The 24,454-nt window shown below is 50.4% G+C and overlaps 1 protein-coding gene across 1 annotated transcript in view; it reads right to left on the bottom strand.

Annotated features, from left to right (window-relative positions):
• NMNAT2 (nicotinamide nucleotide adenylyltransferase 2) overlaps nt 1–13,462 on the bottom strand; it is a 31,672-nt gene extending 18,210 nt beyond the window's left edge. The window contains exon 1 of the mRNA XM_040611325.1: nt 13,275–13,462. Coding sequence (XP_040467259.1) covers nt 13,275–13,359 — 85 coding nt within the window. The 5' untranslated portion in view covers nt 13,360–13,462. The remainder of the gene's footprint in view (nt 1–13,274) is intronic.
• Between the last annotated feature and the right edge of the window lie 10,992 nt (nt 13,463–24,454).

Here is a 24,454-nt window from a genome sequence, read left to right as displayed (position 1 = left end):
TCCCAGAAAAGACCTTTTTAAATAAAATTTCTTGCATCTTTCATGCAAAATACGCTACTTGTGGAGACCAGCTTCATGCTTTCCCTGCAGACGTCACTGATGCCAAAGACACTGAAGCAGCTTTGTATTTCTCTTCTCATCCATATTCCTTACAGTCAGCCGTCTGGGCAGCTCCCAACATTTCTTCCCTGCTTGTACAAAGATTTCTGCCTGGGAAAGACTAGGTTTTGGTCTAAAAGCCATCCATCTGGGGAGGCTTGCTCCTGCTTCTCAGCTGGTGTGTTGGGTTTCTGGCTTGGCTGTTGTTGTTGAGCTCACCCTTCTGTCACGGCTTCCCAGCCTGTTCCTTGCCTGTTGAATACCTGGGATGTCCAAGAGACCACACCAGACCCCAGAAAACACCCTCTGGTATTTTCATTCTCTAGAAGCACTTCATAGCCTGCAATACCAATGCAAGGATGTTGGGTTGGAAGAGAAAAGCTCTTTTCTTTTCCGGTATAAATTGTCCTTAATGCTCCAGACAGTCTTGCATGGCTTTTAAACCCTGACAGAAATAAACTGCCAGTGATGGCCCCTGCCAAGAGGTGCATTAGCCCACCGGCAGAGTGCTTTTGCAGCAGAGAGCTTTCAGCCGCGGCTCCCAGCTCCACGCCTCCGGGCTCGTGGTTGGGCTTAGTCTTGCTATGTTGGGGAAGGAAGGGACAGGGGTGACACTAGGACCCTTCCCAAGCACTGGTGACATCTCTCTGCTGCCCCAGCCCAGCTTTGCTTACCTCCCCTGCAGAAATATTTTTGGGTCTACCACTTTCCTGCAGGGTGATGGTGGGGAAAGAGCAATCAGAGATACGGTCCAGGGCTACAAAAACGTAAGTGATGATTTTGCCCAGATTGAATGAAAAAAGAACACCCTGCTTCCCCAATAGGAAATCAGTGCTTATTTAAGAGATGTTTCTTTTTGGCAGTTCTCACTGAGTATATTTAATCATGACGTTTCGGTTCCCTTGGCATTGCTCCATCACCTAAATTGATGTTAATGAAATCAAATATTCCTTGTGTTCAATTTTTCAAGGTGTAATTTCAAATTCTATTTACTTTGCCTTTGTACTTCTTTCATCCACACCCCTAAGACTTCCTTTTTTTTTTTTTTTTTTTTTTTACGCTGCTGGCCAGCTCTGATTTATGCCCTTCTCACCACGGGGAACTGAAGCCGCAGACCGTTCCTGCTCCGCACCAGCCCTCTGAAAACACACAGGAGGTAGCAGGGAGGCAAGAAAGTTTTGCACAGTCTTAATTGCTCTTCCCCGAGAGCCAGAGCAGAGGAGGGTGCACAGCCACGAGTGATGAAGGCGGCAAAACCATTTCCCAGCTGTCTCATTTTCATCTCGAGCAATTTGGCCTCCGACATCCTTGGGTGGGAGGCGGGAGGCAGCCATGAGGTGCCGAGGGCAAGGCAAGTGCTTTCTCACTGTCTAAAATACCTTCTTCTGCAGGGGAGAGTGACCCAGATACGCCAGCACACTTTGCTTTATTCTCAAGCTAGCGGCACTTGCAGGACCTAAATGTTGCTTCCTACCCCGAGCTCAACTCGGGCAAGGAGCCAGCAGTTTTTCTCAGTCTAATTGAGTGGTGCGTGTGTATATATTTATACATATATTAAAAAAAAACAAAAAAAACCAAAAAAAAACCACAAACCAACAAAAAAAAAAACAACAACAAAATGAAAAACCAACTTGGAATGCCAAATCAGGGATATACTCATCAGAGATGTACTGATCTCAAAGCCCAGCTCTCCCGCCTGCCTCAGGGCCACTTTCTCTGCCCCCTCCTGTGTCTTTGCCCACCCACCGCCTACAGCCGCCCCTTGGTTGGAGCTGGAGTAACCACTGGCACACTCATTCCTTGGACTTCCTGGAGGGACGAGGTGATGTTTCTTTTAGGAGACCAAGCCCTGACTGCTCTTCAAGGGACGTTTCTTTTTTGGGAAGAAGCAGGAAGAGGAGCAGAGAGTAATTCTTCATCATGGGGTTGACCCTTCCCCAGGCCAAGTGCAGGGAGATCCCAGTGTGTCCCACTGACCCAAACAGCTTGTCCTGCCTCGAGCTCAGTGCCTTTTAGATGATCTCAGTCAGATTCCCAGGAGACTTTTGGTTGGTAGAAAAATCCCATTAAGCCCCCTAATGCTTAATGATTTTCATCTCTGAGCTAATTTGCTGTTACATGTTTTTCCCCCCACCCCGTTAGTCCATAGCTGCACCCAGGCATTGTAGGAGTAACAGATTTGGAAGGGGCTTCCATGCTAAATGGCTTCACTCATTGCTGCACATTTTTTTTAACAGCTTTTCTTAGGTACAAAAAAGCATCAGCCACCAAATACCTCAAAACTCGTGGGTGGACGCAGATACTATAGAAGGCCCCAGAGAAGCGATGCTGCAGCACCTGACCCTCCTACCTGCCAGCCCACCGAGGTCCCCCACCAGTGTCCAGCTCCGAGAGCTGCCCGAGTGATGACTAACAAGACTCATGCTATCACCATCTGTTGACCACTCATGGCTTCATGACAGAAAAGAGGAATGAGATGTTTAAAACAAACCAAAAAAAAAGGTTGAAGACTGAGTCACAGTGAGCTGACCTAGAAATAGCAGAGCATTTGCTGGAGACCCAACAAGATGGGGCCTGGTCAGGGCACCTGGCTGGTCTCAGGTGATCTGGGTTTCTTAAATGAAGCTGGGGAGGAACAGGCTGTTTGATATTGTTGAAATTGAAGTTTAAATTGAAGGCATCATTCTGTTTTCCCCTCTTCTTTCAGCACTGAAGTACTGCAAGGGGTCAGTGGGTATGAGAAGGCATGCAGAAGCCCAGCAAGAAACTCTTCGGCTCCCAGAGCTTAAGAAGCATCTGAGGAAGAGCCTGGCAAACCAACACAGGCTGAAGTGCTTTTCCCTCCTAGAGCATCCCACCTGGCTGTGTTGAAGCAGGTGGGAGCAGGCAATGACCATCAGGTGAGCACCATAAGGACAAGTACAAGGAGATGCTTCTTGAGTTGAAGTTTCCACCAGCTCCTCTAGGTAGGGACTGGACCTACTTTTCTGTCAGGCAGGTGATTAGCACAGCGCTGTCACTCTCACTGCTGCTAAGGAGAAGCAATATCATTTATTGCCCAGAGATCCCCATCCTGGTACCACAGGGTGAGGAGGAACATGCTCAGCACCTTGCTGGGTCTCACCTGAAGGCTAGGCAGCTGAGTTCTGCCAAGGTGGAGCATCCTCCGCTTGGTATCTGACATCTAGAGCTGCTGCTTGGGCATCTTAGAGGTCCTGAGGCTGGCCAGGTGAGGGTCAGCATTTAACCTGGTAAAAGCAACTCTTAGCAGGTAAAAATGGATGAAGAAGACGACTTCACCCAAAGGATGTTTTCTGAGCTCCCTGCTGCAGGACATCACTGAAACACCCTGCTTAGAAGGCTTTGGAAAAGGATTACGTGTCTCTAGGTAAGATGAGTGTCTGTACACGCAGTGTTGAAGTGATATGGGAGAGGTCACTACCTTTCCCTGGCTGCTGCAGTTGCTGGCTGCCCCCTAAGTCAGCAAGGGCCGTGCATGGTGGGGAGGAGAAAATTTTCCTCTTCTGCAGTATTTTCGTTGGGTTTTAGAGGCAAATGTACCAAAATGTGCATTTGCCCACGCTCGGTGTAAAACGCTCCTCTGAGCACCAGGCTTTATCTAAGTACAAACCAGGGGAGTGAACGTCACCGCAGCTGGACTGGGCAGAAAGCAGTTAGTGTGGGTTTGGCTGAAATCTGTCTCTCCTAGGGGTTTTTTAAGGGTAACAGCTCTCCAGCTGGTGTAAAGCGATGTAAACTCAATGCCCAAGGTAAAGTGGCATCTATTTGCGGCGTGAATCTGGCCTGGAGCTGATGTTCTGTGGCTGTATCTCAGCTTCAATGAGAGTCTAAATATCAGAAGCAAAAATAATTGTTTGGGAAGCAAAGGGGAGGAGGGTATTCCAGATAGCCCCAGCTGCTCTGTTTCAAAATGATTTTTATCACCCTGGGCCCACCGATAGCATCCATCAGGACAAGGGAAGCAGCAAAAGGCACCTGGCGAATACTTTCATTATCCTGCCATGAGTTTGTGTTTTGCTTTCACCAGGATGTGTGTGGCACGTCCGAAGTAGGACAGGCACATCAAAGCTCATCCCTGGAGAGGTCCCAGCCCCCATCTCAGCCAGCCACAGGCTGGGAAATTGATGTCACTTTTTTTTTTTTTTTTTTTTTTTTAAACGGAGGGGGGAAAAAAGCCCCAACAGATTTCCACACTTGTTTTCTGCTGCCCTAATTTCCCTGTGCAAGCGCTCTGTTTGTTTTCATTTCCAAGCCGTTGTAGCACATCAAAGGCAGCGCTTTGTACGCCCCGGTGCGTATTGTGCTGCTCCTTTGGGATGACGTGCTGTGGGATCACAGCCTTACTAGCAGCAGAGGATTTACGGTCCCTGATTCCCCACGGAGCAGAGATGGGGAGCGTTTGCCTGGTGGCTTTTTGTTGGTCGTGGGTTGCCTCTATGTGGGGCTGACCCCTGTGCCGTGAGTCTGACCACGGCTTGTCTTTGCTGGCAAAGCATCCAAAGATGCTGACCATGGCAGGGATTTGTGTTGGCTTATCCAGGACTGTGCAGGCAGAAAATATCCCATCTACAGAGATGCAGAAAATCTGGGGGGATGCTGGTGACAACATGGGGTGGTGGAAGCAGCCAGGGTAGGACTTTAGTCCCATGGTAACACCAAAGAGTTGTCACGTTCCCATTACCACAGCTGTATCTCACCTGGCTACATGGCTCAGTGGAACCCTCTGCCTTTGCAGATCTATTCCCAAGACTCCACTTCCCCCAAAAGAAGCATCAATGATATCTTTAAACAAAACAAAGGCACCAGAAGCAAAGCTACGCCTTTCAGCATCCCCAACACAGCTCACAAGATCTCGCTGGGAAAACTGGATTTTCTTAGTTCCTTTGCCAATAAGCCTTAGCAAAATGTGATCTCCTCAGGGAAGGCTTAAGCTCAATTAGGGGCTGTTGGATTTTCAGTGAAAGTAGAAACCTTTGTGGAGCAGGGGCTGAGCAAGTTTGTCCTTGCCTGGCTGAGAGATGGGCTCCCCACCCATCCCATGGGGATCTCCCCTGTGTTGGCTTTCTACTCCACCTCCAGAACAGACTTTTCCCAGTACATCTCCTCCCAGGGCAAGACCTATAGTGGCTCTTGAAAATATATATTTCTAAAGACTCCAGCTTCTTCTTTTTCCCAAAATATGGATTTGGCAGTTTTCTGCTGGTATGACCAAGCTACATCCAGCAGCTCAGGTTTACTGGAGGAAACTAGTTGATGCTGGAAAGGGAGAGCAAAAAAAAACGTGCTCCCAACCTAGCCTGTCTTCTCCAGGTATGACTGCACACCATCAACATGTGCAAGCAATGCTGCTTTTGGGGGGACAAGAGCTGTGCCCTGGCCCTGGTTTGTTTTCAGGGCTGTGATGGGCACTACAGACTTTGCCTGACCTTCTCCACGAAGGGCAATCCAAAATTCCAGCCCTGCTTGGCTGGGCACCAGTGGCACCACACAAACCCTTGGATTCAGGGTTTATAAATGTCAGAGAGGGCACATTTGTCTCAAAATGCAGAGATGCCCTGGAATTGTCTCCATCTTAGGCTAATTTTTCTGTCTTAGAGGTTGTTGGGTCTTTCCGTAGCTGCTCTGGGCTCCCCCGTCCCAGGTAGATATTAATGCTGGGGTTACTCGTGCTGCACAGTTAACACAACTGGACTGTTTCTGCTTGCCCGTTGCCCCCTGGCCACAAGTGGTGGGATGTGGTCTTGGCCCCAGCTTCAATGCATCTCTACACCTTCTTCCTCAGCTCAGGGGACCCCTCGCAGCCCCCCTGCCTTGCTGCCAGAAGGGATTTCAGAGATCAGAGCATGCAGGGGTGAGGATGTCTATTTTGGGCCAGCTGCTGCTCAGATGCACAAAGATCAGCCTAATCACGAGCCGCCCCTACTTGTGTCCCCCATTGCTGCGGTACCTGATGCTAACCCACAGCATGGCAGGGAAAGCCAAGATGTGAGTCCCCCCCATTGCACCAGTGGAGAGGGATTAAGTGACTTGCCCAAGGTCACAGGAAAGATGTGGGCTGCCACTGTTGGGATGTAGCATTCAGCTAATTTATACCCTCGGCATTGCGCAGGCTGCTATCAAGATGTGTCAGAGAAGACGATGCAGGAGGTGCAAGCATCTTAGCGAGCGCAAACAGTATTTAAATAGAAGCAGAGCCCCTGTTTCTTTCTTGAATGAGGTTGTAGGACTGGATTTCTCACTGCTGGGTTTGTTTATAGTCAGTGGAAGTAGGAGAAGGTACGTGGCGCATTTTGGGAGGTGGCATTGTCATAGAGACAATGTAATGTCTCACAGACAGTAATAAATACTGCTAAATATTTAAGAGCCTATAAATATTTTAAAAGAATCCCTGAGTAGTTATTGATGGAGTTTAATCTGGTGCTTGGGAAAACTCCTCCTCTCCTTGGGTCATAAAAAGGAGATGAGATGCTTGAGATGCAGGAAGCCGGTGATAAAGGCCATGAAAAAAGTCTGTATGGGGTGCAGCGATGGGAATGTGACATTAACTGATCTATAATGGCACCCAAAAGAGCCGTGGGTGCTGCAGTCCTGCTGGCGCTGCTCTGTCCTCCCAGCACAGCACCCAAAACCTGCTGTTTCAGCACATTTTGGGCAAGTACTGGGAGTGGAGGTGTCGGTGACTCACCAGCCACAGCACCAGGCTGGGCTGACCGGTTGCCCTGTCTGCCGCCAGGCCAGGCACATCTTGCCCTCCCAGTCCCCTTGTGCCTATGGAAGATTTTGGCTGTTTGCAGAGATTTTGGCAACTTGGGTATCAGTGGAAGCTCTACTGTGCCACAGAGCCCAGCCAGCATTTCAAAAGCTGCCAGGAGGTGAGAACAGATACTACAACTCCCCATGTCCAATACATCACTCGGGGTGTTATAAGTAATGCCTGTCCTGGCTCTGCCCCAGGTCGCATCCTGCCCGCTGCCACTCCACCTGTGCTCCATGAGCCCTGCCGGTGCTAAGCCGTGCTGGGCTCAGCCAGGCCACCTGCCTGCCACCTCCTCCCACAGTCCCATCACCCTCCGCTTGCTCTATTGATCACTCTGGCTAATCACGCATTCAGATTTCAGCCCGGAGATGAAATGGCAGCACGAGGCAGCCTTGCAGAGGCCTTAACTTCTCACTCATGTTGCAGGCAGCGGAGGCGAAGCCTCTCTCCAGCTCCTGACGAGCTTTTGCTAGAGGCGGGGTGGGGAGGGAATTTTGCTTCTGGTCATTTGCAGATATATTCATGTTTAAGCCCAAGGGGAAAGGGTGAGCTGTCATCCTGCTCGCACATTTCTCCCAGCTCTGTCCCAGGCAGCAATGCTCTCATTAAACTGCTCTGCAGTTCAGTCATCTCAACAAACTACGAAAAAGTGATTCTTGACATTCAGGATATTAAAGCAACACACCATAAACAAAAGCCACAGCTCCTGCCTCTTCCTCTCTTTTTACTAACAAAGCTCCATCCCTTCATCTCTAAAACCCGCATAGTGCGATGCAGCAGACCTCGGTGCTGCTCCTCGAGAAAGGCTGCATGGCATAATCAAAGAGCAGCCTGCTGGGATGTTTAATTGCTCAAATTTTCGTAAGAAACCATGCAACAGAGAGTTTTACTTTCATGGCAGAGTCCTCTTTCACTGTTTTCCATCAGGAATGTTTTTTACCCAGCTGTTGGCTGGGATATAAACTCTCTTCAATAACAGGTGGACCTAGGACATAGGGGAAAACTTAATTTTAATTACACAGAAAGGGCGAGGAAGAGAAAAATAGTGGAGATTTGCTGACTTTCAGGATTCACCCCATCTACAAGCTACGTTTTCTGCATAAGTCCAGGTTTTGGCACTGTTTGAAATGGAGTGAATGGGAAACTACGGCCAAACAGATTTAGAACATCTAAGGTACCAAGGCTCCCTCTGAGAAGGCCACAGCTGAACAACAGCTCACACATCCCTTCCTCCCATGTGAGCCGACCTGGAGCAACTCTACAAACCAACGCGCAGGAGATGGAACAGGGGAGATACATGCAGATGGCACAGATTTGATTGAAATTGCCTGTTTGCTGCCAAATGCTTGATAATGCCCCAAAAAACAGCTGTAAAAAGGCCCAAGTGCTTCTGGCAGAGTCTTATAATAATGTCCCAACCCTTTCCTTGGGGGTCACCCAAACTGCTGCCTCTGAGCCCAACTCTGAGCATCCCCGTGGCCCCCAGCCTCCTCGGCGCTGGACCTCGTGGGCACCATGCCACCAGGAGAGGGGAAGGACAGCTTGAAACCTTCCTCTACAAGGGTAGGGAGGTCCCCAGTAAAGCTCTTCTAATCAAAGGCTGATGAGCAGAGGTGGAAAGGTGGACATAGATGTGTCAGAAAGGGTTGGGCTTGATTGGTGACCCGAGCCCTGAAGATGAAGCTGTGTCAGGCTGCTCTTAGAGCTGGGCAGAAACAAAACTGTGTTTGATGACCAAGGCCGTTTCCTTGAAGCCAGAAGTTTGCACGTGAAAGGATGGGTTGTGAGGAATTTCAGAACTTTAAAAAGGCAAGACAAAAATGTCTAAAGTGCTAAAATGAGGAATGCAAGCATTTACAGAGAGGCCTTTTCTTCTATAATTTAAGAAAAAGGAATAAAAAGAAAATAGAAAGAAAATCAATATCAAAACACTGCATCTTGATCGACCTACTACCATCTCGCCTCACCAAACCCCTCATTCCAGGTTGCAGAAATCATCAGAACAATCCTTGAGTTCTCATATGCCCGCGGGACAGTACAAGACCTTTCCCCTGCAGAACTATGAAGAAACTCAGCATCTTCCTTCCAAATCTGGTGGTTTTTTGGCTTCTTCTCCAATCGTCAAATCTGTGTGGTTCTCCCCAGGAGGGAGAACCACACAAAATCTGGAGCCTCTGACCTTGCACAGTGACGTCTTTAATCCCAGTAGTTTACCCAAGACCACCTTCAAAGTGAATTCTTTTTAAAAAAAATTTTGAAAAAATATGCTTTCTACCTTACTCTGCAGGGCTCCTCTTTGCCTTTCATGCTCTGAACCCCAGGCAGGAGGAGGACACAGTTGTGTTGGGGTTCCCTGAGTTGGGACAAGGTGGGGAAATGATTGAATTGTCAAAGCAAGCACAAGCTCATCAGCTGGAAGAGTGCCAGCACGGGCCTTGATTCGTTAGCAGGGCTGCACGGATTAGGTTTTGCTTTTGACATTGGTTCGTTGGCTTTTGTCCTTTGGGTGGCATCACTTGCACGGGAAGGAAGCAGCAGGGGAACTGCAGCAGGGCCAAGACGGAGGGAGATGTCCTTTAGGCAGCAAATCCTGAGGCTGGCGATGATGTGCCACTCCACATGTCCCCAGCAGTTTGGCACCGAGATGCCAAAGCCACCATGGGGACATCTCAGAGGTTCCCCTCCCGAGCTGGCTGCGGGGGAGGAGGGTTAAGCATCTACCCCGTGTTCAGTGTTTCTCCGAGTGTCAATGGGAAATTAAAGTGAATTGGTTTGAATTCGGTGCCCAAGGTAAGCAGCCGGGCTCGCCAGCACCAAACAGTGGGGGGTTTCTTGTGGCTTTAATGCAGGACTTTGCTCTGAATCTTATTTTTCTCAAATTATTAGGACTTCCTGCGTGAGATCCGCTTTTCCTTCTCTATACCTCTTTAGGATATATCTGGAGTTTCATTGCAGGCTAAAGGCCACCAATGTTCATGTCAAGCCTTAGAAACCACCTCTGCCCTCTTCTCTCCTCTCACCCTGCCTCCCCGCCACATTAGCATGCTAAACTCTCTCTCATAGCCCCATAAAGCTGGAAAATACAACTCATATTTGTGACTCAGAACATACGTATATCTCAAAGCACATCTGATACCACAAATAACTTCAAGTGTTTTCAGGGCTATGTGGGTGTTTGTCTCAACCCCTTGGTATGGATGGCTGTATAGCACTGTATCTCACCTACTTTTTTATTATACATTATATATCTTAAGTATTAATTTATATGCACAATATTGATTTTTTATACACAGACTTGAATCAGTCTCATCTGGCGAGCCCTAGTGACCCAGCCTTGCAACTGGCAGAGGATGGAGGGAGCCCTGTTGCAGTAAGTTCAGCTCCATACAGATGCGAGGGTCAGCAGTGGTTGCAGTTGCTGGTCTGGGGTTGTAAGAAGCAGCCCAGCTTTCAGGACAATGATGATACTGAGTCTTCAGTTCACATGACCGGTGGAAAAAATAACCCAGTGGGAACCTTTCCCCCCACTAGGAGAGACTTCCAAATAGGTAACCCATCTCCTAGTCAGGCAAAAATCCTACGGGAAAAGGTTGGCTTTCGGCACAAATAAAACATGGTAAGGTCCATACTGAGAAAAATTATGGTTGGCATGCAATGATATGTCTATAGTGGCATACCAGTGCAAATCTTATACTTCCTTTTGGCTTAATTAGTACCATGTGTTAAATAGATAACTTGTATCTCTCTATGTTAAGCAAAACATCCTCCTATCAGGCTCACGAAGCCCAAATATTTGCCTGAAAGATAAAGACAATATTTTTGCACAGATTCAGCTGTTTGAAATGCAACATTTACAGGATGGAGTACTGTTTGGGTTGGATTCATATAGCAGAGAGCTAAATAAGTAACACAGATTTCGGATGAGATTCCCATGGTTTCACATGATTATTCTTTTAGAATTGAGGGGAAGTCTTCCTCAAGCAAAAATGAGGAGGGACTTAGAAGCTAAATTGCGTCCTTTCCTTGTGGAAGACTCATTTGTCCCCATCAGGTGTCTCAGGACTTAAATTCCAGGATCTCTACAGGACATACGCATAGAAAATTTCCACAGCAAGCCATCCTCTTGGAGCTAAAATGTATCTTCCTGAAAGATGTCCGAGTCTTGATTTACAGCCTTTACATGAGAGGGAATCCATCGGCTACCCAAGTACTTCTTTGTACTACTTGATTACCTTCACTCAAACCCACACACTGTATTTGTAGTCTGAAGTTGTGTGGTCTCCAGACCTGCTCCTGGCATCTCACCAGTCCTTATTCTGCTGAATAAAGAGCCCCTTTCCCTCACATATCACATACCTCCTCCCCCAGGCAGATCCTTAAAGGCCATGATCAATTTGCTGCTTAACATCTTTAAGGATGGGTCTGGACTGAGCCTCTTTAGACTCTTGCCACAAAGCCTGGTTTCCGGAGCTAATGTAATTCTTGTTACTGTTCCTCCAAGAAAGGTTTTGTTAATGCCATACATGAAAATAATACAACCTTTCTTCCTCTGCCTGATATTCCCCTGCTTGTATCTACAAGGATTGCATTTGCTGTTTTATTTACAGCATCACACAGAGTTTGTATTCAGTAGGCTGTGTACAATCACTCCTCAGTCCTTGACACAGTCACTGTTTGGCAGAAGACATTTGCCTGTTGTTTATATTTGACGTGCGTTCCTCCTTGCTGGACATATGACTTTGCATTTGACTTCGGTATTTGAAGAAGCCCTTTATATCAAACAACCAGAGTCAGGCAGCGCAACTGACTCATTACCATAATTAATTGCTATTCTACCCATTTTGGGGTTATTGGCACTTTTTCACCGGTGGGAATTATATGTTTTCTTCCAGGTCATTGATAAAGATACTGAACAGTATTGAGGAAAATAAAAAAAATCTCATCACGAGCCTAGTAAAAACACCCACTGCATACCAATATCTCACCAATCCTTATTTTCTAAAATATATTTTGTTACCGGTTTTCAGTTCACTGAATATGGGCCACATTAATATTTTTAGTATTACTTTTCTTGATCAAAATATCATCTAGAGTCAATAATATGAATTACAGAAATCTGTTTTATCAATAGTTGCTTCTATCAACCAAGTCCCTGTAATTTCATTTAATTATTGTTTTTCTTTTTGAATAGTTCCTCTTGTGCCTTGTTGTTTGCAGTTGCTTTTAGCTTAGGAAAAAGGATTTTTTTGAAGTTTCAGATATATTGGTGCCCAGGACTACATTGTGCTGGCAGTTATGAAATGGAGTAACAATGTGATCATTTGCATCTCGAAAGCCATCATTTTCTAGCCTGCTGCCCAACTCATTAAGATCAGCAAAACCAAGGCCTGACAGAGAGATACCCCAAGCTGTTTTCAATTATTTTTGTGCTTAGAAACTTAGGTACAGCTTTTCAAAACCCTAGGGATGCTTCTCCAGCTGTGGCATGAGACCTTCAGCATCTGCTCCCCAGCCTCAGATCTCCTATGAGACATCAAGGATGGTTCCTCTCTCTGCGCTCCGGGAAGGGATATTAGAGGAGCTGATCTTTCTACTCCCGTCTTTTTCTGCAGTGGATACTTCACCCTTACAGCACTCCTTGCCACCCCAGGTAAGTCGCTGTTCGCACAGGGATCTCCAGGCATTTCAAGCTCTCCCCAAACCGTCAGTATTTATGGCATGTCAGACTGCCTTTGGCAGAGACTGCCCTCCCTCCCTCCCTCCCTCCCTCCCTCCCTCTTGTCTTGCCTGAACAGGCTGTAGCAGCAATTCTAGCATCCCCGTCATCTGGATCATCTCATGGATGCTCAGTAATCTCAATCATCTCACACAAACATTTCCGATTCCTTTGACCTGTTATCAGTCTAAAGCTTGGATATTCCTACGTTTCAGTTAACTGCCTATATTTTTGCTCACTGGTGCCATACCTGGCTTTAGCTGCTCGGCCCGCTCCCTCGCTCCCTCCCTCCCTCCCTCCCTCCTTCCCCGGCCAGGGAGGATAGAAAAGTGCTGCAGCGGCCGCAGGCTCGCAGAGCCAACCGGCTCACAAACACGGCCAGGAGCCTTCGCCAGCACCGACCCGGGGGGCTGCGGGGGCGGCAGCGTGGCCAGGTGAGTGCGGGGGGGACACGACCCGGCTATGTGAGGGCAGCACGGCCCGGGGCTGGCTGCCAGCCCCTCCGCCGCTGCCTGCCGGGGCGGGCGGGGGGTCCAGGGGGCGGCCTGCGCCCTCCGCGCCTTCAGCACCACCGGCCGCGGACAGCGCCCGGCCGGCCCGGCCCCGCCCCCGCTGCGGTGCCCGCTGGCTGCGCCCCCCCGGCGCCCCCCGCCCCCCCCCCGGGGTCCCGCCCGCACTGACCGAACATCTGGATGTGGCCCTTGGTGATGGGGTTGAAGCTGCCGCAGGCCAGCAGGATAACGTGGGTCTTGGTGGTCTCCGTCATGGTGCCGGCGCGGCCCTGCCCGGCCCTGCCCAGCCCTGCCCCAGCCGCTTTTTGTGTCTCGGTGCGGCTGCGGCGGCGGCGGGAGGGAGGGAGCGGGGCGGGAGCGGCAGCGGGGCCGGGGCGGGAGCGGGGGCGGTGCCGCGGCTGCGGGAGTGGGGAGGGGGCCGGGGCCGGCACCGCCCCCCGGCGGGCACAGCCTGGGGCACGGCACCCCCGCGGACACGGCACCCCCGCCGGCACGGCAGGGCCTGGGCACGCGCGGCCCGGAGGGCAGGTATGGCACAGGCACGCGCACAGGTATGGCACAGGCGCACACACACACACATGTATGGCACAGAAACACACACAGACACGTATGGCACAGGCACACACACACGTATGGCACAGGCACACACACACGTATGGCACTGGCACACACACACATGTATGGCACAGACACACACGTGGGTATGGCACGGACACACACATATGCAGGTACAACACAGACACACACACACGTATGGCACTGGCCCACACACATGAGTACGGCACAGACACACACATACGTGGGTACGGCACAGACACACACATATGGCACAGATGCACACACACACGTATGGCACAGACACACACATACAGGCAGGCAGGTGGTGCAGCCCGGGCCAGGGGCTACAGCCAGACACCTGGAAACTATACACACATACATATATATATATATATGTATACATATGTGCATGCATGGCCATGCACACAACCATCTCCACAGGCACAAATATAAGCACATGCAGTTGTGGAGACACATGCCCACCCACCCACACATACACACACGTGCACATACCTATGGGCACACCCCCACACCCCCTGTATATGCACACACACGCACATGTGCACACACATGTGCAAAACTTCCCGTGTGCACAAACACACACGTACATGTACGCAGAGATGCATGTGCCTCCTCCGAAGAGGGCTGGGGAGATGTAGCCTGCGCCCCCCGTCATGCATTTACACACACACACAGAAGAGCTGTGGCCCCCCCAGCCCCTAACAGTGGTGATGTACTGGCATTCCCAGGGCTGAGGAAATCTCTCCCTCCCTCTCGCTCTCTCTCGCTCTCTCTCCCTCTCTCTCTCTCCCTCTCTCTCTCTCCCTCTCTCTCTCTCTCTCTCCCTCTCTCTCTCTCTCACACACACACACACACACAGACACACACACACGTCGGTATTCAAGAGCCACTATGCTCTGCACATCCCCCCAGTCCTGCTCAGACGACCCCGAAGACCTCAGCCCCAGCCCCCGTAGCCCCAGCCCAGGACCCACACGGCGGCCCAGCTGCCCCAGCCCCCCTGCAGCATCCCTGCACACCCTTTTCTGGGCTCTGTGGGGAAACAGGCCTGGGGGGCTTCAGCTTCACCCAGCACCTCCATCTCACTGTCCAGAGGAAATGAACACTGAACAGATGCTGTGGGTGCACCAAAAGCCAGTCTCTATGACAAGGTAAACCAGTACCAGCCTGACAGGCTGACTAATTACCTTCATTTCTTCTTTGCAGGATTGTGGCATTGCTGTTCTTCCCCAAAGAAGCCCCTCTGCCCCAGTCAGGGCAGCCGGAGCCCCCTCTGCAGACACCCACCCCAGGCAGGGCTGTGGGCACCTGCCTCCAGCGGCCTCCCAAAGGCTGTCCCTGGCCTCTTGTCCCATGGGCAGGTCTTTGCCACCCAACAGGTTTCCCTTTCTCGTCCCTCACCCGCCCGCCTCCCTCTGTCCCCAAGAGGCACCCACTGCAGGGCTCCTCTCCCCACTGCCTTCCTGAGACGGGGTGCTCAGCCCCGCCGGCAGCAGCGGAGTGTGTTTCTTGCTGTCCTGCTAAGATGAATTATTTCTAGTCCTTTGCCCTGCCAGCTCAGCCAGGTGCTGGGATGCTCGTCAGTTCTATCCCCAAGTGATCCGAAGGAGCAAGACCCCCAGGGAATGAACCCAAGGCGATACTGAGTCCATTTGCTGGGGGAACCCTTCAACTCCTGCTTGCCCCGGCTGCAGCCCTGCCCTTCAGAGCACGCACTGCTACCCAGTGCTGGTGTCTCTCACCACGTAGGGGTGCAGCAACACGCCCCAGAATTATATTTTTTTATGCTGGTTTTTAATTCAGACTAAGCTGGCACTGAGGGAGAGGGATGCTGAGACAGCTGGTGGTGCCCTGCCCCTTGCTCCCTGCCTCACCCCTTCAACTCCATCCAGATCCCCAGGGAGCTGTGGGATACATTAATGGGATGCTCCTCTTCGGTGACAAGCTGGCTCAAAACCCACGGGTGTTTGAGAGCTCGCAGTCCCCTTTGAATAGACTTTGCAGGTTCAAAGCTGCAGGATGGGGATCAGGAGGGAAGCTGACAGATCCATCACAGATTAACAAACCATTAAACCCCCCATCCATACAGCACGTGCAGTATGGAAAGGAGAAAGCAGTTTACATGTGTTCCCAGAGGTTTTTACAGCCAGGAAAAAGTAAAAATAATAACAAAAAAAACCACACTAGGAAAATACTGTCAAGTAAGAGAAAAAAAAAATGGTGTTAAGGATGTAAATGTCTGTCTACAGGCAAAAGTCCTTCAGGGAATTTTGTTTTCTCACCAGCAGAAATCTGAGTGGGGAGCTTCCTGCTGCAAACACAAAATGAGTTGGGTTCTGGGAGGTTCACTCTCCATGTCAGTCTCAAAGGCAAACAAACCCCACCAGAACGGGCTGGGAGGTGCAGGGATGTGGCAGATCAGCCCCAGGGCAGGCTCGGCGGGGGGAGGCAATGGGGTGAGAAAAGCAGACCAGCCACTGCCCTGCTGGGGTGGTGGAAGTGCTGCCCCCACAGCTACCTCCCCCGCCCCCTGCCTAGAACCACCCTGGTGGCAGTGTGACCCAGGTGCAAGCCTGGGTGAGGTCAACCATCAAGTGAGATGCATGCAGCAGCTCCTAACCCGTGCAAAGGGTCCCGATGGTGCCCTAAAAACGTCGGTGCTGCCTTTGCCTGCTTGGCTCAGCTGCCAGGGGAAAGGCCAGGGGAAGCAGATCCATCTCTTTCCTTTGGCTGCACGGGGAAAGGGTGATAAATAAATGAACAAATAACATCAATATGGTGCTCTGCTGTCTTACTAGCTCTGTACAGACATTTGCTCATTTGATGGGATGAGATTTTGGAGGTTGTGTTGGGCTTTTTTTGCCATGTTCCTCCAAGCTTACTCTGAAAGGGAGAGACTTGCTGCTTTGGGACAGGCTGTGGCTCTCTGCAGTTCAACACCGGTGCTGTGTGCGTTATAATTGCCTTCAAGCCAACGGGCTTTTATGAGCATTTATAAGCCTTAAGGTAACAGCAGAAAACAAGGATATTCTTCAAGCATGCCTAGGTCACATGTGTGTGCTGACCAACCAGCCCTCTGTGTGCACATCTCGCACACTCTGTTTTCACAAAACTTGTTCTCCAATTTTGTTACAAATTAGCCAATAAGTTCAAAAGTTGGAGCCTAATACACTGAGGGACAGAAGCATCTCTACATTTGGAAACCAGGGAGCCCTGATCTTTCTGGGTAAGCTGGTTTCCACGCCGGCAAGGTGGGATAACAGTCCTTGGTTTTCCATTGCAGAGGCTCCAGTGTCTCTACCGGAGGCAGCAGCTGTCACTCGTGTGAAGTGATGGAACAAGCTGCAGGTCATCATGGTTCCTGCACAGGAGCCAACCTTGCCCTCTTCTTACTTCAGGCTTTTCCCCTGGTGATGGGCCCAGAGCTCCTCGGCTCGCTCCGCTGTACGTCGGTGCAGGCTTTGGGTGGGAACGGCACCGTGACACTGCTGGTGAGAAATCTTGTCAACAAGGAGCACAGTGCTTCTCTCCTGCACGTTCCCACCTAAGATGGTGCCCTACCCCCTTCCCTCAGGGTGGCACGACTGCACCGAGATGAAATGTGGGGGTTTGCTCTTTACAAGAAGACTCCTTCACTGACTCCTTTCATGCAGAAGAGAATGAAGATCAGGTGAGACACTTGAAAATGAATTTTTTGTTAATCCTAACCCTATTCCCCACTAATTTTGCACAGGAAATTTTGCAGGAAGGCATCTTTTCCCTTCAGCCTTCTGTGGGTTGCATTATAGGAGCATCAGGTGCTGCTGTTGCAGGAGAAGGTGCAAATGGAGAAAACCACGTGTGGCTGAGCTCTCCCACTCCCTGGCGATACCCACCACAACCCACTGGGCCCACCAGCTCCTGGCACGCACAGCCGAACCTCTCCACCTTCTCCATTTCACCCGTGTTAGACCTTCAACACCAGACAGCAAAAGGTTAAGGTGGCCTGTCCAGATGTGGGTTACACACTGCCTGGCCGCGGTGGGGCTGAGGTCCAGCCAGCACTGCCCATACCTCTTCCTGGGCTTTCCTGCTGCATCCCAGGGTGGGTAAGCGATGTGGTAAATCAGCTGTCACTTAGCAACGCTGCAGGTTGGGAGAGGTGGTGGGTTTTGGTGCGGAAAGCGATGCTTGCGAGGCTGTGCAGTGGATCAGCCAGCCCCAGGCACAGCCTGCGGCGATGTGCACCCAGAGCCAAGTACTCGGTACAGATCGGGGTGCAGAGGGAGCTGCGTGCATGGGGAGAGGCTCCTCTCCTCCAACACCGACTATGTGTTCATCTTTTCCCCCCTCAAAGTTTTCCAGCCCAGCCTTTATTTTTTTTTCCTTGCTGCTTTCCCTGAACACATGGGTGCAAATTTCCCACTGGTGAAGACAACGGCCCCAGCTGCAGGAGCCAGCTGTTCCCTGCCAGCCCCTGCTGTGATTGCCGTGCAGTGCCCTAAGACTCCCAGCTGATTTGGGCTCCAACCCAGCCCATGGTAGCAAGCAGCCATCTGCCATCTGCAGAGCTGGTACAGCAGGTACAGAGGGCAGAGGGATGATTAGCTTGGGTTTATTCTCCGAGGAAGAAAACAGCACAGAGAAATACAGCAACTTGCCTACCCCGACACAGGTAGCTTGTAGCAGCACTGCAAAATCTTTGCCTGTGGGACTCGAGAAGCAAGGCTAGACCTGTGAAGCACACCTGAAACATCACCTGTGGTTCACACCCAGGGTATTTCTGCATGCAGATCTGTCTGGCTCTTCGCCTTCCAGACAGCCGGGCCCTACGAGCAGTGGGGCTGTGCAGCAGAAGCAGGAAGGTGGTGCCTGTGTTCACTGGGGTGAGGGATGGGGGCTCCTCGGTCCTCCCAGCACTGCCCTTCACCTTGTACTTTCCTCTTGGGCTTGGGAAGCAGAAGGGAAACCTTCCAGCTTAAGGCTTTTAAACTCAAAGTCTGCAAACTGTTTAAAATAACCCAAATCTACTGGGGAAAAGGGCAATTATTCCTGGGGGGACAGCAGGAGAGGGCTGCTCTGCAAGGGCAGGTGAGCAGGCAGCCGAGCTTAAAAGCATCTCCTAAGTAGAGGATGGAGGCGCTGCAGAGGTTCCTCACACCTCTCCTGGCTCCTTTCCCCATGGGCTGATCCCAGATGGGACCTGCCATATGGGAAGTGACCCTGATCTTGGACAGCCTTTCACTGCCCCCCACCCCATCTCTCTGCTGCTGGCCCCAGCAAGCACAAACCAAATCTTGCCTTGGCCATGTTACCCACAGCTGAGCGACCGTGAGGTGCAGCTGAGGAGTTAGAGGGGCTTAAACCAGTCCTGAAACCACCCTGGCATAGTTCAGAGCCTTTGCTGTCTAGAGCTAACAAGGGGGTTCAGTTTTGCTCCCCACATACCAGCTCTGAATTAATGAATAAGAAATTTTTGTAATGTGGAAACACATATTTAAAAAACAAAAAGGCCTTCCCTTGAGAATTAAGCAGCAAAAGATCTTGAATTAGGCAGTCACTTACTTTGTGGCCCAGTCGGAATAAAATCACGGGTTCCCACAAAAGCAGGTTTTTAATTTATACCCACTTTTGAGCTATAATCTGAATATATCCAAACAAAACTCAGGCCTGCAAACCCAGCCCCTGGGAGGGAAAGATTTTGCAAATATAAGGAAAACGGATGGGACTGGCAGATTGGGCCAGGCTGGACCAGCTGAGCTGAACCAGTTGATCATGGAGCAGCCACACAGGACAGAAATGGAAGCACATGGGCAAGGCTCAGGGGTAGCTGCTGTGGTGGGAGCCTGGCTGAGCTGGAGGGAGCTGCCGAACCCATGGTGACCAGGTCTGAGGCCACACGGGATGGGACAGCCTGGCCCAAAGGGAAAAACTTTCCTGTTTGATGATCCCAGGTTGGAGCAGGCATTCAAACAAGGAAGGAGGAAACAAAACTGAAGAGCAGCCAGTGAAAGAGATGACTTATAACCGAGGTCTGAAAATTCATGAGTCGCCTGTGGAGTATGGCCAGGGACCAACTGGTGACTGCCTCTTCCAGCTCAACAGCTCTTCTCAGGGCATGGTTCACCACGTCCTGGCAGAAGCTGCCAAAGGGCACCAAGGGATAAAGCTCCTGTGGGCTCCTGGAAATGTGTTGAGGATCTGGACCTAACACCCTGGTGTGGTGGCCTCTGCAAACTGATCCCAAGTGCTGTGCAGTGTTTCTAGGACACTGGGCAGACTTTTCAAGATATCTCCTCGGGAAGGTCAGCTTGGTAACAGATTTCTCCCTTGCCCATATTCAGCAGCTGAGCATTGGCCACAGATGCAATTAGCTCTGCAGGCATTTTAATGTCTCTAATTCTGTCTGAGGTTACAGCTCAGCTGTGCAGGATGAATCGATCTGCACAGTCACGATCTGAGCAGGGTTAGGCGGGATGGGAATGGGAGGCAGAGGCACTTGGCATGGCTGCCCAGGAACTGCTTTCTCTTCCCCTTCCAAGAGGGATCTAGCTTTTATTTAGTGTGAAATGGTACTTCTTTCCAGAATGCTCAGCGCTTGCTCTCAAAGAAATAAAAATAAATCCATTAACTATTTCATGAATTATAAGGTTTAAAAGGGATTTCTTTAAGAGATGCAGCCTATTTTACAATTTTTTCTTTGTTTTAAGTGATATTTGCAAGAGAAAAATGAAGACTTGACAAACCTCTATACAGTCAAAATTCCTGAAGTCTTGCATATAGACTATATCTGGAGAAATGAGGTTGTAATTAAGGTAAAATAAGACTTTCATTGCTAACAATTAAAAATTGAACTAGTATAATCTGGGATGACAACAGATACATTTTGATCATGGTAACATAATTACTGAGAGGGATGAATACATGGCAAAATTAAGATTGTTTAGATATCTTCATCCTTTGTTTCTTCCTTCAAGTTCTTCAATTACTTTTGAGTGCTAATTTCCCACATTCACAACATTTAGATTGAAATAATCACCAAACCCGCAGAGAATCTGGCATTTTATCATTCAGTTGTTGAGCTGTACTCTTCTCTTTCCTTGATCCCAGGTTTTCACCCTGAGCAGCAGGAAAATGTGTTGTCTCAAAGATCTAAAAGCCAAGGCTTGGCACTGAGACAGAGGGCTGTCCAGCAGCCACATCTGTATGTGAAAACAGGGGGAGAGTTTATGCACACAAAAAGGAGACTTTGGACTCTGCAATGCCTGCAGGATATTCCTGGACAATTAAAGATGTTAGTCTTAATGAAGAAGGATGGGAGTGGGCTGTGATTTGGTCCACCTCCCCATTCTTGTCTTAAAGGACACTGAGGAAATCTCCTGTGACTATCTGTTAAGTGTGGATGGTGGCTCACTGTCCTCTTAGAGCAGGTTAGATCTGTGTTTTGATAAACACATCCAAGGTCTGTGAAATGCTGAGCTTGTACAGTAACAGAGGCTGCTGAAGGATGTAAAACAGATTCACATTTGGGATTATGAGACTTTCCCTCCGGAAAGCAGAGCAGCTTCGCTTCTGGGCATTTTGGCCGCGTTGCTGGCTGAGGGCCAGGGTTATTCAATGGGTTCAAGGTGCCTCTAGTCTACTGTCCTCATCTGTGGATCAGGGCCTTCCTGATGCTGTGTAATTAATAAAATGGTAGGCCACAGTTATTGACCCATTAACAACAAAAATTATGTGTTGATTCCTATGAGAAAACTGCTAAGACTTTCATCACTAATCTCTTGGAACAAAACTTATGGGAGATTGACTTGTGGCTCTCCCTTAAATGGGAGGAAATCAGCCCCCTTGCTGTCTGCACCAACACGTTCGGACTATTTCAGAAGAAACAGAGTAGAGCAATCAGCAGCAATGCCAAGTCCTCAAAAAAGTTTTGTGGGAGAAACTGAGGCCAAATCCGGAGGTGTGGGATGTACAAGAGCTCTCCAAGAAGCAAAAAGAGAGGGCAGGGGAGAGAAACTCATGGACATGCTGTCCTAATGGACAGATCCGTTCCAACAGTGCAGAAACTCTGAGGGAAATGGAAAACCCCACAGTTCAGAGGAAAAGCCTTGAAAAGCAGGGAAAAACCTGCAAAGGCTCTGACATCTTTTTTTTTCTGTGTCTGGAAGATATTCAAGATGGGTGAGAAAAGGCAAAGGGAGACTTTGTGGCTGGGCAGGTTGCCTGATGGGCCGTAGCTTCCCTCATATAGCTGCCCTGAGGTATGGCTCCACGGGGCAATTTATATTGGCGTTAAATAACACTGGCAACAACACCCATCAGGCTCTCTTGAAAATACCCAGGGCTGCCTGTTCCCCACTGCCCAAGATGCAGAAGTTGGTTCTGTCCCGTGCAAACCTCTCGGGTCTCTGGAACTGGACTGGACTGAGACAAGACCAAACAAGACAGCCACTGAGTCAGCGCTGCTCGCTCCTTGCTTCTGCCTGACGTGGCATGAACGTGATGCCTCGAGGGAGCATTTTGTGGCCTCCTGGATGAGACCTGTGTTTGTCAGCTGAAGAGATAATGCAGAAAGCCAGAACATGCCACCCCTTCCCTGCCCAAAATACCCAAAATCAAGCTTATGCCTTCAAATTTCCCCTCTCCTATCCACATGCAAACACAGAGGTCAGGGAGAGGCAGCCCTGGAAACTCCTACATGTACAGATCCAGCTTGTTGAGCTCAGAAGTGCACCTGCAGTTGCAGAGAACATAAGCCTGTGCTTCAGTGACTTTGTCTAAGGTCCAACACGGTGCTAAAGGGGGCTGAAAAATAAAGAATTACTTTTTATTTTAAGCAATAAGTGCACAGGTTAACATTAATTTTATTTTAAGCATTTTATTTTAAGCAGTAACATTGCTGCCAGTGGAGCATGAAGCAGAGTATGTACCAGAGTGCTCTTTGCAGTTTGGTGGCTACCTTATAATCACGTTGTATGATATCATTCTGCCTGGGAAGAAGCCTCTGGCAGGTGATCCCCTCCAGCAAAAAAAGATGGAAAAGCAACAGTTTGTTTGGCCAAGGCTAAAGAAGGGATGGGGAGTCCCTGGGAGAAGAATGGTGGAGAAAATGGGCAGGAAGATCCCAAGTCAACTCCGTGGGAGGCAGGGAGGCTCACAGGGAGCCTGTGTTCCTGTAAGGTTTTGGCTTTTGCTGCTTAAGCCGATGTAAGCAGTTCTCATGGCACTACTGCACTGCTGTGGGATACTGTGAATGCGGGACTGAATAAAAATCTGGCTGAAAATAGGGCTTCGAAGTGAGGGGCTGGTAGAAGGGAAAGTGGCACTGACTTAAGGTGCTTCTGCTTGCAAAACATGGGTTATTCAACTCCCCTGTAAGGAGAAGGAATGAATGGAAAAATCTGGGAAGGGTAGAGATACACTCGGGGTATCTGTGCAGTAGTACGTGCTGCCTGGTGGGTCTCCTCAAAGATGCAGGGTGCCCTAAGCATGCCAGCCCAGGAACCAGAGGGACAAAGCTTCAGATCATGTAGACAACATGAAGCATCTGGGGAGAGTCCTGGACAACGTGCCCTGGGAGACACAGCTTCTAGGAGCTGCATTTGTGCTGCGCAAACAAACTGTTTTAGCCCAGGACAGGCTCCGAGCAGGCAGGAGCAGCCCCAGTTTGCTCAGCACTAAACCAGTTTGCTCCTGCTTTGCAGTCAGAGCCTGCAGGGATGGAGGCTGAGCCCCGAGCCCTGCTGCGGTGCCTGCCCGAGGCTCTGCGCAGGACTTGATGGGAGGTTTGGTGGCATGGCTTGCTGCCCAGCCCTGACTGCGCTGAAACCAGGAAACTGATTCTGCAGCCTTGAGAGGCTTCTGTTTGAACATGTGGGGCCCTGAAAATCATTTCCCTAAACGCGCTCTTGTTTCAACCTGAAAAAATGTGAGGGATTTATTTTTGAAACATGATCTTTCATTTTGTCCTTGGGGTCACTTACATGCTCAAATAACACAACGTGCATTAGCCAGCCTCCTTGGTGCTCATCTGATCCCAAATTGCCATCTGCCTCATTTCTTGAAGTTGGCTCATTTGGTCAAATGGCCACTGAACTCGGTGGGATCTTTCCTGCCCAAAAAGACAAGTTTGAGCACAAAACAAGTCACCACGTCAGTACAGGAGGCTGCACCACACGGTGTAAATGGTGTAAATATTTAGATGAGATAGACTGCTGTACTGAGGTGCAAGGTTACCACCCAACATGCCCATGTCCCGGCTCCACGCTGTGACCTGCCGGACACGGGCCGCCTGCGGGGCCATGGCCCGCATCCCCGGCGTGGGGCCCACCCCATAATGGAGGGCACGTGAGGCGAGGGCCACTCGGGACACTGTGGGGTGACCCTAGGGGCCCGACACCTGAGCAGCCGAACCCTGGGAGTCCTTCGGTGTGGGCAAGCGAGGAGGCAGGGTTCAGGCAGCCCGGTTTATGCGGGAAGCCCAGGCCTACTAGCGCTGCTCCTGCCAAACGCTTTTCTGCCAGGGAAGCACGAGGCTGCCCCTGCTGCCCCCGCGCTGAGGGACGGGGGCTCCCCCACAGCGCCGGGGGCCACCGCCACCCGCCAAGCCGACCCTTCGGCCCCCCAGGCTCCGCGAAGGGGGGATCTGATGGGACCGTTGCCGCTGCGAGGGTCCCGGGGCGGCAGAGGCCGCGTAACGCCGTGGCTGCGGGCCCGGCCCGGGCCCGGCCTCAGCGGGCGGGCAGGCGCCGCGGTTGCCGTGACGACGCCCCGCTGCCCCCTCGGTTGCTA

Source organism: Falco naumanni, chromosome 11 (genome assembly GCF_017639655.2).
Source record: "Falco naumanni isolate bFalNau1 chromosome 11, bFalNau1.pat, whole genome shotgun sequence".
Lineage (NCBI taxonomy): Eukaryota > Metazoa > Chordata > Aves > Falconiformes > Falconidae > Falco > Falco naumanni.
Note: the sequence above shows the minus strand (reverse complement) of the source record. Positions and strands in the feature narration are given on the sequence as shown.